The 15,423-nt window shown below is 33.9% G+C and overlaps 1 protein-coding gene across 1 annotated transcript in view; it reads left to right on the forward strand.

Moving 5' to 3' along the window:
- Positions 1-14,791, forward strand: part of LOC148943134 (ER degradation-enhancing alpha-mannosidase-like protein 3) — a 105,451-nt gene extending 90,660 nt beyond the window's left edge. Inside the window, exons 13-17 of the mRNA XM_089102097.1 lie at positions 203-379; positions 2,921-3,040; positions 5,863-6,043; positions 8,252-8,421; positions 12,697-14,791. Coding sequence (XP_088958223.1) covers positions 203-379; positions 2,921-3,040; positions 5,863-6,043; positions 8,252-8,421; positions 12,697-13,365 — 1,317 coding nt within the window. The 3' untranslated portion in view covers positions 13,366-14,791. The remainder of the gene's footprint in view (positions 1-202; positions 380-2,920; positions 3,041-5,862; positions 6,044-8,251; positions 8,422-12,696) is intronic.
- Positions 14,792-15,423: the final 632 nt, after the last annotated feature.

Below are 15,423 nucleotides of genomic sequence, written 5' to 3' on the forward strand. Positions count from 1 at the left end.
AACTTATGACCAGTGTAGTACTAGTCACCTTATTTACTTTATTGTCCCAAAATGATGGATGCCTATTCCCTTCATTCGTCAATTAAAACAAGCCGCTACACCAGCTAAGATTGGGATTTAGTAGACTAGCCGATTTGTGCCACTATCGAATCCGGTGACATATTTTATTAGATTTGCAATGTATTTTTTCCCTATTTCGTAGGCTAAATCACCTGACGACGCAAGAGAAGGTCTATTGTTCATGCAAGAAACTGTGGAATTGAGTAAAGTCAGTGAAGACCAAGAGGGGAAAATCGTGTATTTCAGTTCGAACGGGTCCTCAGTACATCTCAAAGCTGGTCCCGCTCAGTTCGGTCCTCAACTTGGTAAAGGATATAAGGTAGTCCATCTTCTCTATAGTTTCACTTCCCCCCTTAGTTTTCTAAGTTTTTTTAAAGCCTCTACGGGCACATATCTGTTTGACTCAATTGGTCGCAAATATTTCAAGGTCATACAATTTCCGATTTTTTTTTTTTTTTATATATATATAAGAAAAAGAGATACATAAAAACGAAATCTCTAAGTATCTTGAGAACCGATTAAATACAAGAGACAGTGGCGTCAATTGGGGGGGGGATGGGGAGTATGTCCCTTAGATCTATTTGCAACCTTTCCGCTCGATCTTGAAAAATGCCTATCTGCGGAGAATTTTCTTTGAAAAATTTATTTTTTGGTATTTTTCTTGAAAAAATTAAAACAGTGGTAAATCTCTCCCCTAGATTTTGAAAAATACATTCCCCCTCTTTAAATTTTCGTCTAATTCGCTAATTCAAAAAAATTTAGGTGTAAGCAAAAATTGCTATCTTTCAATGATGATACAATAAAGGGTATTGAACAAAATACAAAACGGGGAAATTGCTCTCCTAATCCCTCCCCCGTCCAATTGATGCCCTTGCGAGGCATAGATGTGTTTTTGCCAGTATTTGGAAGCTGCCAGCCAGCCCTTAATAATTTAAGCCATTGTTTTGAGATATTTTGTCTTTTTCCTGATGTTTCTGTTCAGTTTTCTTTAATCATAATTTGTATGTGTTCTGCTTTTTCTTTTTGTTTTGTTTACTTGCTACTCTCTCTTATGTTTTTTTTTTAGCTTAACAAATCATCTATCTATGTATATTTAAATGTCTGATTGGATTAGGGATACAGACTAAATAGGGTAAATACTCGCTTCTCAGACAATACTTTTTTAAATATTGAGTTTTTGAAATATTGAATTTTGCTTGCATATAGTAAGCAAAAGAAAAGGAAAGAGAAAAAAGTTGGACATACTGCTTAGTTCTGTTGCCGTTATTATACAATGTAATGGCATCCATTTTCGCACCCAACCCTTTTAACAAATTTAAATAATTTTAAATTAAACAAAAAGTAATTAAACCGCTTTTTAACTACTTAAAAAGTAGTTTAGCGTCTGGTCTCGACTACGTAACAAAAACGAATTGTGGGGGGTATGTACATGTTTTTGGAGCAAATTAATTTTGGTGCATTCATCGGGTATAGAAACCCTGAGGATAATTTCTTCGTGCCGGGCGTAAATGTGTTTTTTCTTATTTTAATGCTTTCACGTTAAATAAATATAGCCATGTATTCAAAAGCCCCTTTTCAACTCCAGATCTATACATTTTTTGTTTTACTCATTTCTATTAGTAACCGAAATGTGGTCGTATCATTTATAAATTCACCACAAACCTAATTTCAACCGGAGTACGAAATGGTTGCACTCGTGTCTGGAATGAGGTTGCGTTAAAAAGCGATTTTTTTTATTAACAAAGGAGTCACAAAAAACATAGAAATCTCCATATAATATTAACATGACAAAACAAAACTGTGTATAATACTAACAATATCAAAATAGGTCCCAACGCCTATTAGCGTGTTTGAGACGCCCCCATCCCCAAAAAGGACACTTCAACTACTAATACACTTCCTCGAAAAAAATAACTCTGATGTATTTTTCAGGGAGCTTAAAGGAATCTCACACTCACTAACTCTATAATAGACTACTACTACTACTACTAGCAACTTACTGTAGCACCAAACCACCTGAACCCAACATAGCTGCGAACTTTCCTCCTCCATCCCAATCTATTCAAAGCTCCCCTCTTTACCCTCTCCTATTAATTTCAAATTTTCTTTAAATACTCCCTTACGACCCCTTTTCATCCGGGGACGACCTGCTTTTTCTTTGGCCCTAGATGGATTGCCGAAAAGGACAATCTTTGGCAATCTTCCATCCTTCATCTGCAAAACGTGTCATAGACATCTCAACCTTTCTCTCATTATAGCCCTAGAATGTTTCTTAAAATCACATATATTGTACAGCTGGTTGTTAGAAATGCGGTCAGTCAAACTGGCAGCCGAAACTATCCGTATGCAATTCCTCTGGTAAACATCTAAAAAAAACCCTTCCTCGTCTTCTGAAGCGCCCATATTTTGATGACCAGTTTCATTACTGTAACTTCTAATATTCTAATCTTTGTTCACTGGCTTATCTTCTTATTCTTCCAAACGTCTTTCAATTGTGAAAAAACACCCTCAGCCCAGGATATTCTACATCTTTCTTCTCTATTGAATCTACGTGAAGCTATCCACCTGATTGATCTTCTCGTTACCCTACGCCACCTTTTCATCTTCACTTTTTACCAGTCTAAGCGACTTAGTCTTCTCAACATCAATTTTTAAACCTATTCTTCCACCCTGAACTCCCAATCCCGCCAAGAATTCATTCGTTTCCCTAATATATTCATATAGGACAGTCAAATCATCTGCATACTCCGAGTCTAGGAGAGTTTACCTTCTTCTTTGATTCCATATCCGTTGCAAAAAATAAATAAATAAAATGAACAGACCAAATTTTTTTTTTATTTAATATCATTTCCTATTCTAGGTCCATGGAGAGGTTTTGATTGCAGAACCCTTGGAAGGATGCCAAACGTTTACAAATGGCCATGCGATGAAAAATAAAATCGTTTTTGTATTAAGAGGGCAATGCATGTTCATAGACAAGGTATTTTGAATAGCTATATTGTATTTTAAAATTGTTAGTTTAATTTCAGTGTTGTCAGAAATTTATCCACTGTTGTTTATTGTTGATTTTAGAATTGAAAAATTCCGATTTATTGTCATTGTCGACATAGTGGGGGACGTAAATGCTGCATCATTGCTTCAAGAGTTGCATGCCTCATGAAATGCTGCTGAAGTTTGGTTTAATTGAACCTTAAAGCTTTGTTGGGTGCTTCTCAAATGGTTTGCCCCGAACCACGCATAGCAATCCCGGTCGAAGGCCTAGAATTATGAGAGCGGTACTTAGCGTTACGTGGACCGTTTGTCAACATGCAAAATAATTCCTTTTTTTAAAGCTTTGTTGACAGATTACAATGATTAGTTCTGTTCAGATTTTTGATATAGCTACAAGAATATTTTCCAAATTCTTAATTTTTTATTCTATGCTTTAATTGGTATTTTAAAAATCTTATTTATTGATTAATAAAAAGAAAAAAAGATACGTATGAAAATGGTATTCTTGTTGTGACAGACGAAAAATAAAAGCTTTTTCTAAGAAATAGAAACCCTATTCCTGGTTGAGACTAGGACCATGCAAAGGTTTCTGCGCAGGACTGCTCCACCAAAATATGCTGCAGCAACAGCTGTTGCGAAATCTTCCACGGCAAATTATAATGCTGAAGTTCTTGCGACTAAATTTTCTCAGCATTTTTTGCTGAGAAAATTTTGAACCCTGGAATTTTTTTTTTGAAATTGTAACTTGACCTTCAAAAAAAGGCGATTAAAAACGGTTCTGAACACATCTTAAAAGCAATATTTTACTAAACATCCCCCTTATTTTAGAACTGTGCCCATCCTCCGGACGAGATCTGACTATGAATGAACGATGCAATTCTATTCGAAGCTTTTAATGAAATTTGGACGACTTTAATTAATGGTTTATCCAACGGTCAACCTTAAAACACGTTTGAATGCCAAAGGCATTGGCCAGCTAGAGTTTGCGACTAATATAAAGGATAGTATTTAGGGTTATTAGTTCTGATCTAATAATTAGGAACTTAAGGATATACCTGTTGTTCCTAAAGTCTTTCCGTCATTAAAATTTGCTCAGCGACAAGGCGTATCCAGGGGGGGGGGGTTAGAGGGTTTGACCCCCCCCCCCTCTGAAATATTTTTCCGACTCGTAAAAAAGTATTAAAATGAATATAAAAATTTTTCATGCGTTTTTAAGTTTTTTGTACCCCCCCCCCCCCCCCGAAAAAAAAATCCTGTATACGACCCTGATTAGAGGTTTTCATTTCTTGATAATTATATCGTGCATTTTGAAAATATAGGATGTTACATTCACGTCAGGTAGGTTTATATTTGAGGTTTATACCGAAGTGCTGCGAAACAGCCGCTGTTTTTCTTCTCTTTGATTCAGAAATGTGGATTTAGTGAATCAGCTGCGGGCTTCTTGAAAACCGGTAATGCTTAAAAAGTGGCTCTTTCTGTCCACTTGTAGATGGGGCCCTCGACGGAGGAACAGCTCTAAACACACTGTCTGGAAACGCGTAGGAAGCACTTCCAAGAATTGCGCTGGGAAGGGTATTTGACAGGGGGCAGATCGGCGATTACACTAGTTGAATGTTGGTATCTGTCGGTTTATTAATCAGCTCCGTGGGCATTTTAATTATTGTCGACTAAGTGTCTCGTGCTTTTAATGGTATAAGGGTGCTTATTCGTGTCATTTGCTGTACTAATGCTATTTTAACCCTTAATCATTGGCCCTAGGGGTCCTAGGAGAGGTGTCAGTTTACAGGAAAAAAATGAGATAAGTTGTTAGAACAACAATATAATTAAGGAAAGAAATCATACTGAATTTGGCGAAAGGCGTTTATATCTCTAATATGACTACCTAGTACGGTATGGTGAAGTATTTCAAAACGTATCTTCCTTTTCTTCTTCTTCGTGTTTTTAGATGTCATCTATTGTTGAATATATGTCTTCTCAACAGAATATGTATTTCTAGGTATATTTAATATTCTTTAAGAATAATCAATAATGTGGTAGTCAACTATGTTTTCAGAAAGAATTAAGTTTGACGACAGAGGTTTAACTATATTAAGGTTCACGAGGCCGAATCGCCGGTAATAGCAATGAGGAACTTTTAAACAGTGTGATAGAAGATGTTGAGAATATTGAGTCATGAATGATCGTTGTTTCGTTATCCGTGGCTTGCTCTAGATAACTTATGTCTTACGATTTTGGTAAATTGATTGTGGTCATTCATTTGTGAAAGTATATCTTCCCAGAATGGGAAGGTGGACGTCATAAGAAAAGATTTAAATGAAATCCAAGCATCATGAAGGAAATAAAGAGTGAAGCTTTGAACTGATTAATCTGGGGAGGAGTATATGCAGTTTGGCTGGCCTCAGGTGGCTTGGGGCTCCAATGAGTTGTTAGTAGTAGTAATACTAATTTGTTGATATTTTCAGTTTTGTGGATACTATAACCACAAAATACCTGGTTTAAATCTGCAATGTAAAATCGGTTTAATCTCAAGCATCCGATACAAGGTCACAACATCTCTTTTGCATCAATTCCCGTGGACAAGTAAATCTCCCCGTGGACTTATTTTAACGATCGACCGTGGAGACCATAAGTCCACCCCTTGCGAAAAAGGACGCCTCCACCAGGCATATTGTTGTATTTTTGTCTTTTTGTCTCTTTTGCAACGTCTCTCTTATTGCCCCTTGGCAATAAGAGAAATGCTTTATGGACACCCGACACTATAGCTGATAATTATACATTTTCCTATTTCTTTACCTAGTTTCATTTCTTCAGGTGAGGCAGGCTCAGGCTTTCGGTGCTGTTGGGGTAATAGTTGGAGATTATGACAATGTTGAATCTGTGCAACGGCCGGCAACACTGTTTTCAATGTCAGGAGATGGAAAAGACGATGTAATTATCCCGTCTGTTTTCGTACTTGCTGTGGACGCCGAGAAAATAAAAGATCTAGTTAGTGGTACGTAGTATTTCTTATTTCAGCATAATGCTTCTTATGCAAGTCGTGTTTACTCAAGGGACTGGGGCTTAAAATGTGTGTGTTGTACATTTCGTGGAGAAGGCAACCTATCAGGTAAACAGGGTTGCCAGTCTACATTGGTTCTTGAGGCTTTTTTCCTGCGATTGTTTTAAGAATATCATCAAAAATATTTAAAGGAAAAACAAAGAGTCATATTAAATCCTAAAACGAGCGGCAATAGTTCCATAATAATTCAAATTTAAAAGGAACCCACATTACTCTTAATAAATAAATAAAAGTCAAAATAAACAGAAACTAAACTGAGCGATCAAATCAAATTTAAAGATAACAAATACTGTTATAGATCAATAGACGAATGCTAAAACAAACAGAAATTAAACCCCTAATCGTGTATGACCCTGTAACTTCATATGTTTTTCCAAAAATTACAAAATGTACCTTTAGATCTTCCCATGGGAGGATAATTGTCTCCCTAAATTTTTTGACTTTACTAAAACTCTGCAAAAATCCATAACAATTACCAATTGTTTGTCAGACTCAATAACATTATTGGAACTTTTGGTAGCCCACTAGTAACTGGCAATGTATACTGATCACTGATGACGCACATTTTAAAAATAATGTGGCAATAATGAAAAAGTTTAACAAAAGACAAAATTATTAACAAGGGCGCGTAAGCCACTGATAGTACATATTTCAAAGGTTTTATTTAAACAGTAATGTAATGTAATGATGAAATCTAATGCAAAAATTTAATAATAAAGTCATGGTAATCAAATTATAATGATTAATAATGCTGAGTAATAATGAGTAATAATTTTGAAGAAGGATAAAAAAAAAACGATAAAAGACGGGAAATACTGCCAGTTAAGAGAATTTTATCAGAATTTCAACAAACAATAGATTAATGTTAGGGCTGTTTTATAATAGCCCTGACGGGGATAAACTGGGTATAAAAAAGTGGTGCTGTTCCGGTGTTATCTGACGGTTTGGGGTCTCCGCTCCGTCGTAAATTCCTATCCTCGACAGAAAAATCCTGCTTGCATGGCCTCGTAGTGGCATTCGGGTGGACCTTCTCAGTCCTGCACCGGTTCTTTGACCATTGTTTTTCCTGAAGCCATTGTAATTGCAGTGATTTAAGAAATACGAAATTACAACTTGGAATGTTACGACGTTAAAAAACAACTATCGTATCGGCATTTGGACTTACGAATTTAGATGCTTCGAATTATTAAGAGTTGCAGAAACTCATATCCCAGGGGTAGGAAGCATGAAATTAGGTGATAAAGAATATATATACTCAGGAAAGAAGGATGGGGTACATAGACAGGCAGTAGGGCTCATGATGAATAAGGAAGCTGCCAAGTCTTGTTTAGGCTGGGAAGGTATTAATAATAGAAGAAAAATTGCTCATTTTATGACTAAAAAGTTCAGGTTATCAGTTATAGTAGTATATGCTTCTGTAGAACCGAGTGACGGAGATACTAGTGACTCAGATGAATTTTACTTACAGTTACAGGAGCAAATAGACAGGGTCCCACGTAGAAATGTGGTATTTCTATTGTCAAAACGGACTCAACGCAAAAAAAAGAAAAGAACATCAAGTGATAATTTTAGACGCACATATTAGACGCACATTTAGTCTTAGATTGTCTAAATTCATCATCATCAAATTCAAACATCCATATCTAAATATCAATCCATTTTTGTGCTCAAGAATAAATCTCCAGACTTATTCAGCAGTAGCAAATTCTATGCAAGATTACGAAGAATAGATACCGGTCATGAATTTGATGTCCTGAAGAGCTTCTACCTCTACAGCATGATAAAATTTCACTATGGAATGACTGCAAACCTCAGAAAAGCTGTAACAGGTTCGTCGTTGGGCCCGTATATTTGAAATATTAAGCTCATATTTTTACCTAAGCATGGTAATTTGCTTTCTAGTGCCTTTTTTTTTTTTTTTTTTATGAGAATAACTTTGGTTGGTATTCTTTATTATGATGACAAACATCGTTGTGAAATATATAATCTTAATCAAAACTCCAAGAATTTTGTTTTGACTGCTCTTTTTTTAATACATATATATATTATTATTTTGTCGGGAAAGCTAGGAGTTGCGTTGGCTGGAATTTTGCAGTACCTTTATGTTATTGCTGTTGTTATTACATTATTTTTATTTTCTAGAGGGTAAGTTAGAAGTTACTTTGTCTGGGAGCCTGCTGGACATTTCTTCACAGAAGCAGGAAAAAGATGAAGATGTAAAAGATGAAGAAGTGTTAGAATCTTCTGAGGGAAAGCTCTTAATAAATCAGGCTACAACAGAGCTGGCTAAGAACCGAGAAAAGAACAAGGAGGTACGTTGACCTTTCTTATTAATGTAAATCTTGATTCTTAGTCGAGTTGAATCTCACGTTGCTCGGAGAAAAATCTCCTTTGAGCGACTTTTTGGTTCGCTTATGTTTAGGATCAGGGTTTAAAAATAAATATCGTTTCTCCGTGCGGTAAAATAGTATTTATCTTTATTTTGTGATAGATTCTTTTTCAGTGGTTTTTGGTTGTATATAAGAGAGATACAGCTCTTTTGTTTTTTTACTTAGTTTTTTTGTTTTTTTTTTTGTTTTTTTATTTAGTTGCATATTTTCACTTAGAAATGTCAAATCTTAGGAAGAGCTAGAATGTACCTTAGGTTGCTTAACATAAACTATAAAACTTTTCTTCTTTAAACACTAGAATATACGACTTTTGGGAAACTGTTTCTGAATAACTCCTCTTCCCTACAGTAGATCTATCATGAGAATATCAATTTAGATCAGGAGTTAAAATGAGTGGTGATAGCAGGGAACCAGTTGGAATGTTAAAAATACCAAAGAAAACCCTTTAGTGAAATTAAAAATACACATCAGTAAGTCACTTACTCTAATCGACTCTCTTGATAGAAGTATGGTCTCGTCGGTCGTTTTAGGGTCTTTTGCTTCGTACGTTCACGGATCAGCTTCCTATATGATTTCTGGTCTGCCTACCTACCTGTGTGTCCAAATAAAGTTAAATATGGGCCTAAGCAAATGGACTACTGTAACGAGACGTTCCAAAAACGGGGCCTAGCATTATATGTGCAGATTTTCTTGCGCTACCTAGCTTTACTTTGTTTGATCTATATATAAATTTAAAGTCCAGTTCAATAGCGTTCTATTCTAAACATCAGTGTCCAGGCATAATGATTATTCACGAATCATACTTTACTACTACTATTACTAACAACTCAACGCAGCACCAAACCGCCTGAGGCCAGCACAGCTGCTCACGCTCCTCCTCCATCCCAATATATTCAAAGCCTCCCTTTTTAAGCTCGCCCATGAAGTTCCCATTTCCTTTAAACTATTTCTTTATGACGTCTTCCTAGTCCACACGAGGACGACCTGCTCTTATTTTAGCCTTAAACGGTTGGCCCAAAAGGACAATCTTCGCCAATCTGTTATAATTCATCCTTACAACGTGCCCTAGCCGCCTAAACCTTTCTTTCATTATAGCCTTAGAGAGCGGTATTGAACCACATTTTTCGTATAGCCTATTGTTATTATAACGAATCATAATTTGCTTAGTCTTTTATAAACAGCTCTGATTGGTTTAAAGCAGGCCTTTCTAAAATCATGGGGTCGCAAGAGATTTTAAAGTCAAATATTTAAATATTAAAGTCAAATATTTAAATATTAAAGTCAAAAATTTATAACATACTACAGGTAAAGACACATATTGTAAAGTTGATGAATTTTTAAAGACTGAAGGTCAAGAATGGAAAAATTGCTGTAGAATATGCACAGATGGTGCAAGAGCGATGGCGAGCAAAAACATTGGTTTTAAACCACTTTTTCCAGCTACTCATTATGACCATGTAACTTTTACTCACTGCCTTGTTCACCGAGTGGCCCTTGTAGCAAAAAAAATAGCACCATAATTGAACGATGTGCTTCAGAATGCTGTTAAGATCATAAACTTTATTAAGGGCCATGCCCTTAACAGTCGGTTATTTTCAAATCTTTGTAAGGATGTGGATTCCGTCTATACAACTTTATTATTACATGCAGAAGTAAGATGGTTGTTATGAGGTCAAAGTTTAAGAAGATTATTATTACTAAAAGACGGAACTGAAATATTTTTACACCGTACGACAATGTGAACTTGCTGCTTTTCTTCTAAACGACTTATGGCTATCCAAACTGTGTTATTTGTTGGATATATTTGAGAAATTAAACGATCTCAACTTGTCTCTTCAAAAAAAGAATTGCGGTATATTTACTTTTAATGATAAAATTGAAAATTTTACTAAAAATATTGAAATTTGGAAAGATAGGATAGAAAAAAAATATTTTGAAATATTTTCCAGAATCGACAATTTTATAATCGAGAGAAATCATTGTAAAACTTTTATTGCAAAAATTATGGTAGATCACTTAAAAGCGCTAGAATCCTAGTTCCGTATATATTTTATATTAAATATTGATCTAAAAAAAAGTAGCTTGGATTCAAAATCCGTTTTGTATTGATTTAACTGAGATTGATCACATGGCACTTAAAACTCACGTTGCTGAGCTTTCGAGTCATTCGAACTTAAAACTACAATTTCCAAAAAAGCCCTTGACTGAATTCTGGATGAGACAGAATTAGAACTTAATTCCCCACAATCGTAGATATGGCATTATACATTCTTCTGCCATTCAACACCACTTATTTATGTGAAGTTACTTTCTGAGATTTAACACATATCAATCCCGAATATGGTTCATGAGTAAAAATGTTGAAGAGGTCTTACGTCCATCAGTGTCAAACATTCAACCAGGATTTAATATGTTATGCAATAAAAAATAGGTACATCCTTCTCACTAAAGTTTATCCTTTTATTTTGGTTTAATATTTACCCCCCCCCAACGACTGCGTTCGAATATATTCTATTGAACTAAGACGGTCAGAATTCTCTTTTATTTATGCTATTGAAAAAATGCAATTTTGATGAAAAACAGGGCATATAATTTTTGTAAAAATAATACAGACAACTTTTCAACTTTTGTGGATTTTTTATTTTAGATTTTTGTGTGTCTCTAAACGAATTCTAAAACTATTTATTTTTATATGTATATGTATAATAAATGAATCATCAAATCATATTTATGTGTCTTTCAATTATATTTATACGGGGTCGCCAGGAAACTAGTAATCATAAATGGGGCCATGAATGAAACAAGTTTAGGAAACCCTGGTTTAAAGTAATGAAGGCTAGAAATTGAATGTAGCTAAGTACAAGTGTGGATGCGGCTTAATATTACTTTTGGTGCATACTGTCGCGTAAATAATGTTAACATATGCATCCGTATCGTGTGCTGAGTGCATCGATAATGCAAGGTTTACTTCCAGTATGTCCTATGCGATGACATAAAAGAATTGAAACATGATTACATATATATATATATATATATATATATATATATATATATATATATATATATATATATATATATATAATATATATATATATAAATATATATATATATATATATATATATATATATATATATATATATATATATAAATATAAATATATAATATATATACATATATATATATATATATATATATATATATATATATATATATATACTCTTTCGCTACTCTACTTTACGCTGTGTTGGCTTTTTCTGCAGCCAAAATTTTATATATATATATATATATATTATATATATATATATATATATATATATATATATATATATATATATATATATATATATATATATATATATATATATATATATATATATATATATATATATATATATATATATATATATATATATATATATATATATATATATATATATATATATATATATATATATATATATATATATATATATATATATATATATATATATATATATATATATATATATATATATATATATATATATGTGTATGTGTGTGTGTGTATATATATATATATATATATATATATATATATATATATATATATATATATATATATATATATATATATATATATATATATATATATATATATATATATATATATATATATATATATATACTCTTTCGCTACTCTACTGTAAGCTTTGTTTGTTTTTCTGCAGCCAAAATTATTCTGTATACTGGAGATGCATCGAGTAAACGTTATTTGACAGATACATCAATGACAGTTGGCAATGTTTTTTTGCTTGGCAACTTTTGCTTGATGATGCGTCAATGAAAGTGGACAGTATGTTGTTTACCAGTATGTTGTTTATTCATGTTTCCAAAGCATGCTTTTTTAAGCGAATATCCGCCTTTATTATCAGGCAAGTACGCGGTATAGACCGTACGTAAGTACGGTCTTCGGCTCTGTGTCCCCATTCAATCAGGACATTTTTAGGATTTTTTCCATGCTTTCTTTTCCTCGTGCAATTCTTGTGGGTTTCCGATTATCAGCCCATCCACTTCTACCCTAGGGACGTGATCAATTTTTGAGGTTTTCGTGACTGTCCGAAAGCTGACTTGATGAACTGACTTCACTTCTTTTCTCTTTTTCTGGACTTTATCTTTTTTATAATCGTTCTTCTGTTTCATGATCACTTTTATTTTAGGTTCTTACACAAGGTGGATATTCTATAGAAAGTACTGAAGAAAGTAATTATATTGGGAAAGGCGAAGTTTTTGAAGTTAAATTTGAAGATGGCGAAAAGTTCAATCTAGTCCACACTGAAAAAGATGGCTCTAGTATACTTACACCGATCCAAAAGAGTAATGATAAACTTTGGCTGCAATTCTTGTCAGTGTTGAAATGTTGTATTGAGACAGTATTGCAATATCAAAATCCTCGATCGTCTTTAGACATGAAGTCAACGCGCCTTACTGCAGACGAAGTTGAAACGCTGTCAAGATTTAGTCTTATGAATGACCTCGATGATCGTATGAAATCTTTCGATGGAGCTGATTTAGTGCTTCATGTCAAAGCAGCATTTAAATCTTACAAAGGATTAAACGCCGGATTGAACGCCGAATTGACTGACCAAATCGTAGATACTATTGGCTCGTTGAAACCAAAGTTAAATTGGCCAAGCGAATACTCCGATTATTTTTTTCACGTTTTACAATCTCTGAAAGATTCCTCTGTGCCTGTGAATGGTGATGGTGTCTCAAATGTATTTGTAGACTGTTATATTTCTTCTGTAAATAATAGCAATAATTTTAAAGAAGAAATTACGCGTTTTCTAGATCAAAACAAACATCATTCTGTATTGAATGAGCTATGATTTCCCTTTATTTAATTAATTTTATTTTTTACTTGGAATTTTGTATCGTGATAGAGTTGGCTTTAATAATACATACTTTTTTTTATTTATGTTGTACTATTTTTTTCATTTCGTTTTGGGTTTTAACTGTGTTGTGCTAGTACAATTCAAATATGGTCTATTAAAGAGGTCTACTAAAAAGATAAGGAGTTTGTGTACGTGGAGGATCTACGCTGTTTACCGTGCCTGATTTTCTGGTTAAGCCCCCCTCCCATCTCCTCTCTTCCCGTTTTGAGTAATTTGAAGCTTAAATTTCACTTTTGTAAGTGAAAGATTTTGCCTTTGGGCTCTGGAAATTCACCAACCCAAAATAAACTTCTGTGTACCTGCCCGACAGTTTTAAAAACTAAATAACACGAATTTAACACATACTTCCAGTCATAATAGAAAACTATTTGCATCATTTAAGGGAAAATACTTTACAAATTAGTAAGCATTCTAATGAGCAGAAAAGCCGAAGAACCATTGATCAAAGAACCATTTGATGAAGCATAATTCCTGGATGAAAGTAGCATGTGATTGGTAGTAAACTGATTTCTTTCCCGATTCAGTGTTGTACTCTTTTGCTAGCGAAATCCAAGCATTTACTGTGTAATTAAACACTTTTGTAATACTTTTAATACTTTCTTTTGTAATTCTTTTGTATGTATATAAACTTCTATTTAAGAATTAACAAAAGCAACGTCATTCCCACAGTCTGTGTTCCCCAATTAATTACCTTGGACCTTAGATTCTCCTGGGTCTCCAAAGGCGTCTAAGAAGAGTCTCTTGTCGTTACCAAAGCTTGCGACTGCGTTGTTGTGTTCCTACTCTGGTTAAAAGAAGCATGAAAGTGTCGCATTGTACATACACGGAATGTATTTTTAGGTCTTCCATGGTGGTGGGTAGCCAAAAGAATGTTAACTTGGGGTGTTCTGGAATTATTAATATATAACACATGTCTGGCGTAACTTCTCTTTTGCTTTCGAGACCAGTGGATTCCAATTAGTCTACAGAGGAACTATGTCTTCAACGGACGGTATTATTCTCCTTTACTCCCCATTTACTCACTCTTGGTAAAAAATACGTAAATCAAATAAATCCATGGAATTATGTTTCAACTTTTAGTTTATACCTTTTTCTCAATGAATATCTGTTTTTTTATGAATTGAAGTCCTTCCTTCTAATTCATATGGTTAAATATAAATTGAAGGACGATTTATCAATTATTGTTTCACCTACTATAGACTATATGATTTCCCTATAATGACCATTATAATATGAGAAGACTAACTCAGAAAACATGGCATAGTGTCATCATCAAAGTGCTTTCCCCCGGTTTCATCAGCTATATCGTTATGTCCAGAAGCTTCAACGCCAATATCGTCAGTAAATCCGAGTCGTTTGGACCCCCCTTAAATTATTAATTTTTTTATTATTTTTTTTTTTGGTTTGGTGGTTTGTGTTTTTTTTTTTTTTTTTTTCGATAACTGTTGGTACGCGCACGTTCAGTTGACTGAGTTGTTTTTTTTTATGTTTTGAGCTGATTTTTAGTTGTGTTCAGCTTCTTGTGTTGGTTGACTGCAAATGAGATAATTTTGGACTGGAATTCCTTCTTATTGTATAAAATTTCGTTGTTAATGTACCAAGGACATGAATAATTAAATCTTGTTGTATGAATTGGTTAGCTGAAAACTTACACAACCATTTTAATATTGAAAAGTTAAGGAAAATGTGGGTTTTTTTTTGTAGCCCCGTTCACACGTGCGTTCGGCTAGACATCAATTTCTAGCCATAATTAATTGGAATAATAGGGGCTCTGTATAAAAGAGGAAGCAAATTATGGTTGGTAGATAAAGATTATGTCTAGACATTGATGTCTAGGGGCTTAATAAAAGACCTCGATGTACAGTTATAAATCGACAGATCCATTATGTTCGAGTTTTAACGGACGAAAAATGTTGTCAAATTTAGCGAATTGATTTTGCATATTTACTTTCGTGCTCAACGTGGCAACACTGACGAGAGTGTGGTTCCGCC

Source organism: Artemia sp. Qi Xiang Cuo, chromosome 16 (assembly GCF_049724085.1).
Source record: "Artemia sp. Qi Xiang Cuo chromosome 16, ASM4972408v1, whole genome shotgun sequence".
In the NCBI taxonomy this organism is placed as follows: domain Eukaryota; kingdom Metazoa; phylum Arthropoda; class Branchiopoda; order Anostraca; family Artemiidae; genus Artemia; species Artemia sp. Qi Xiang Cuo.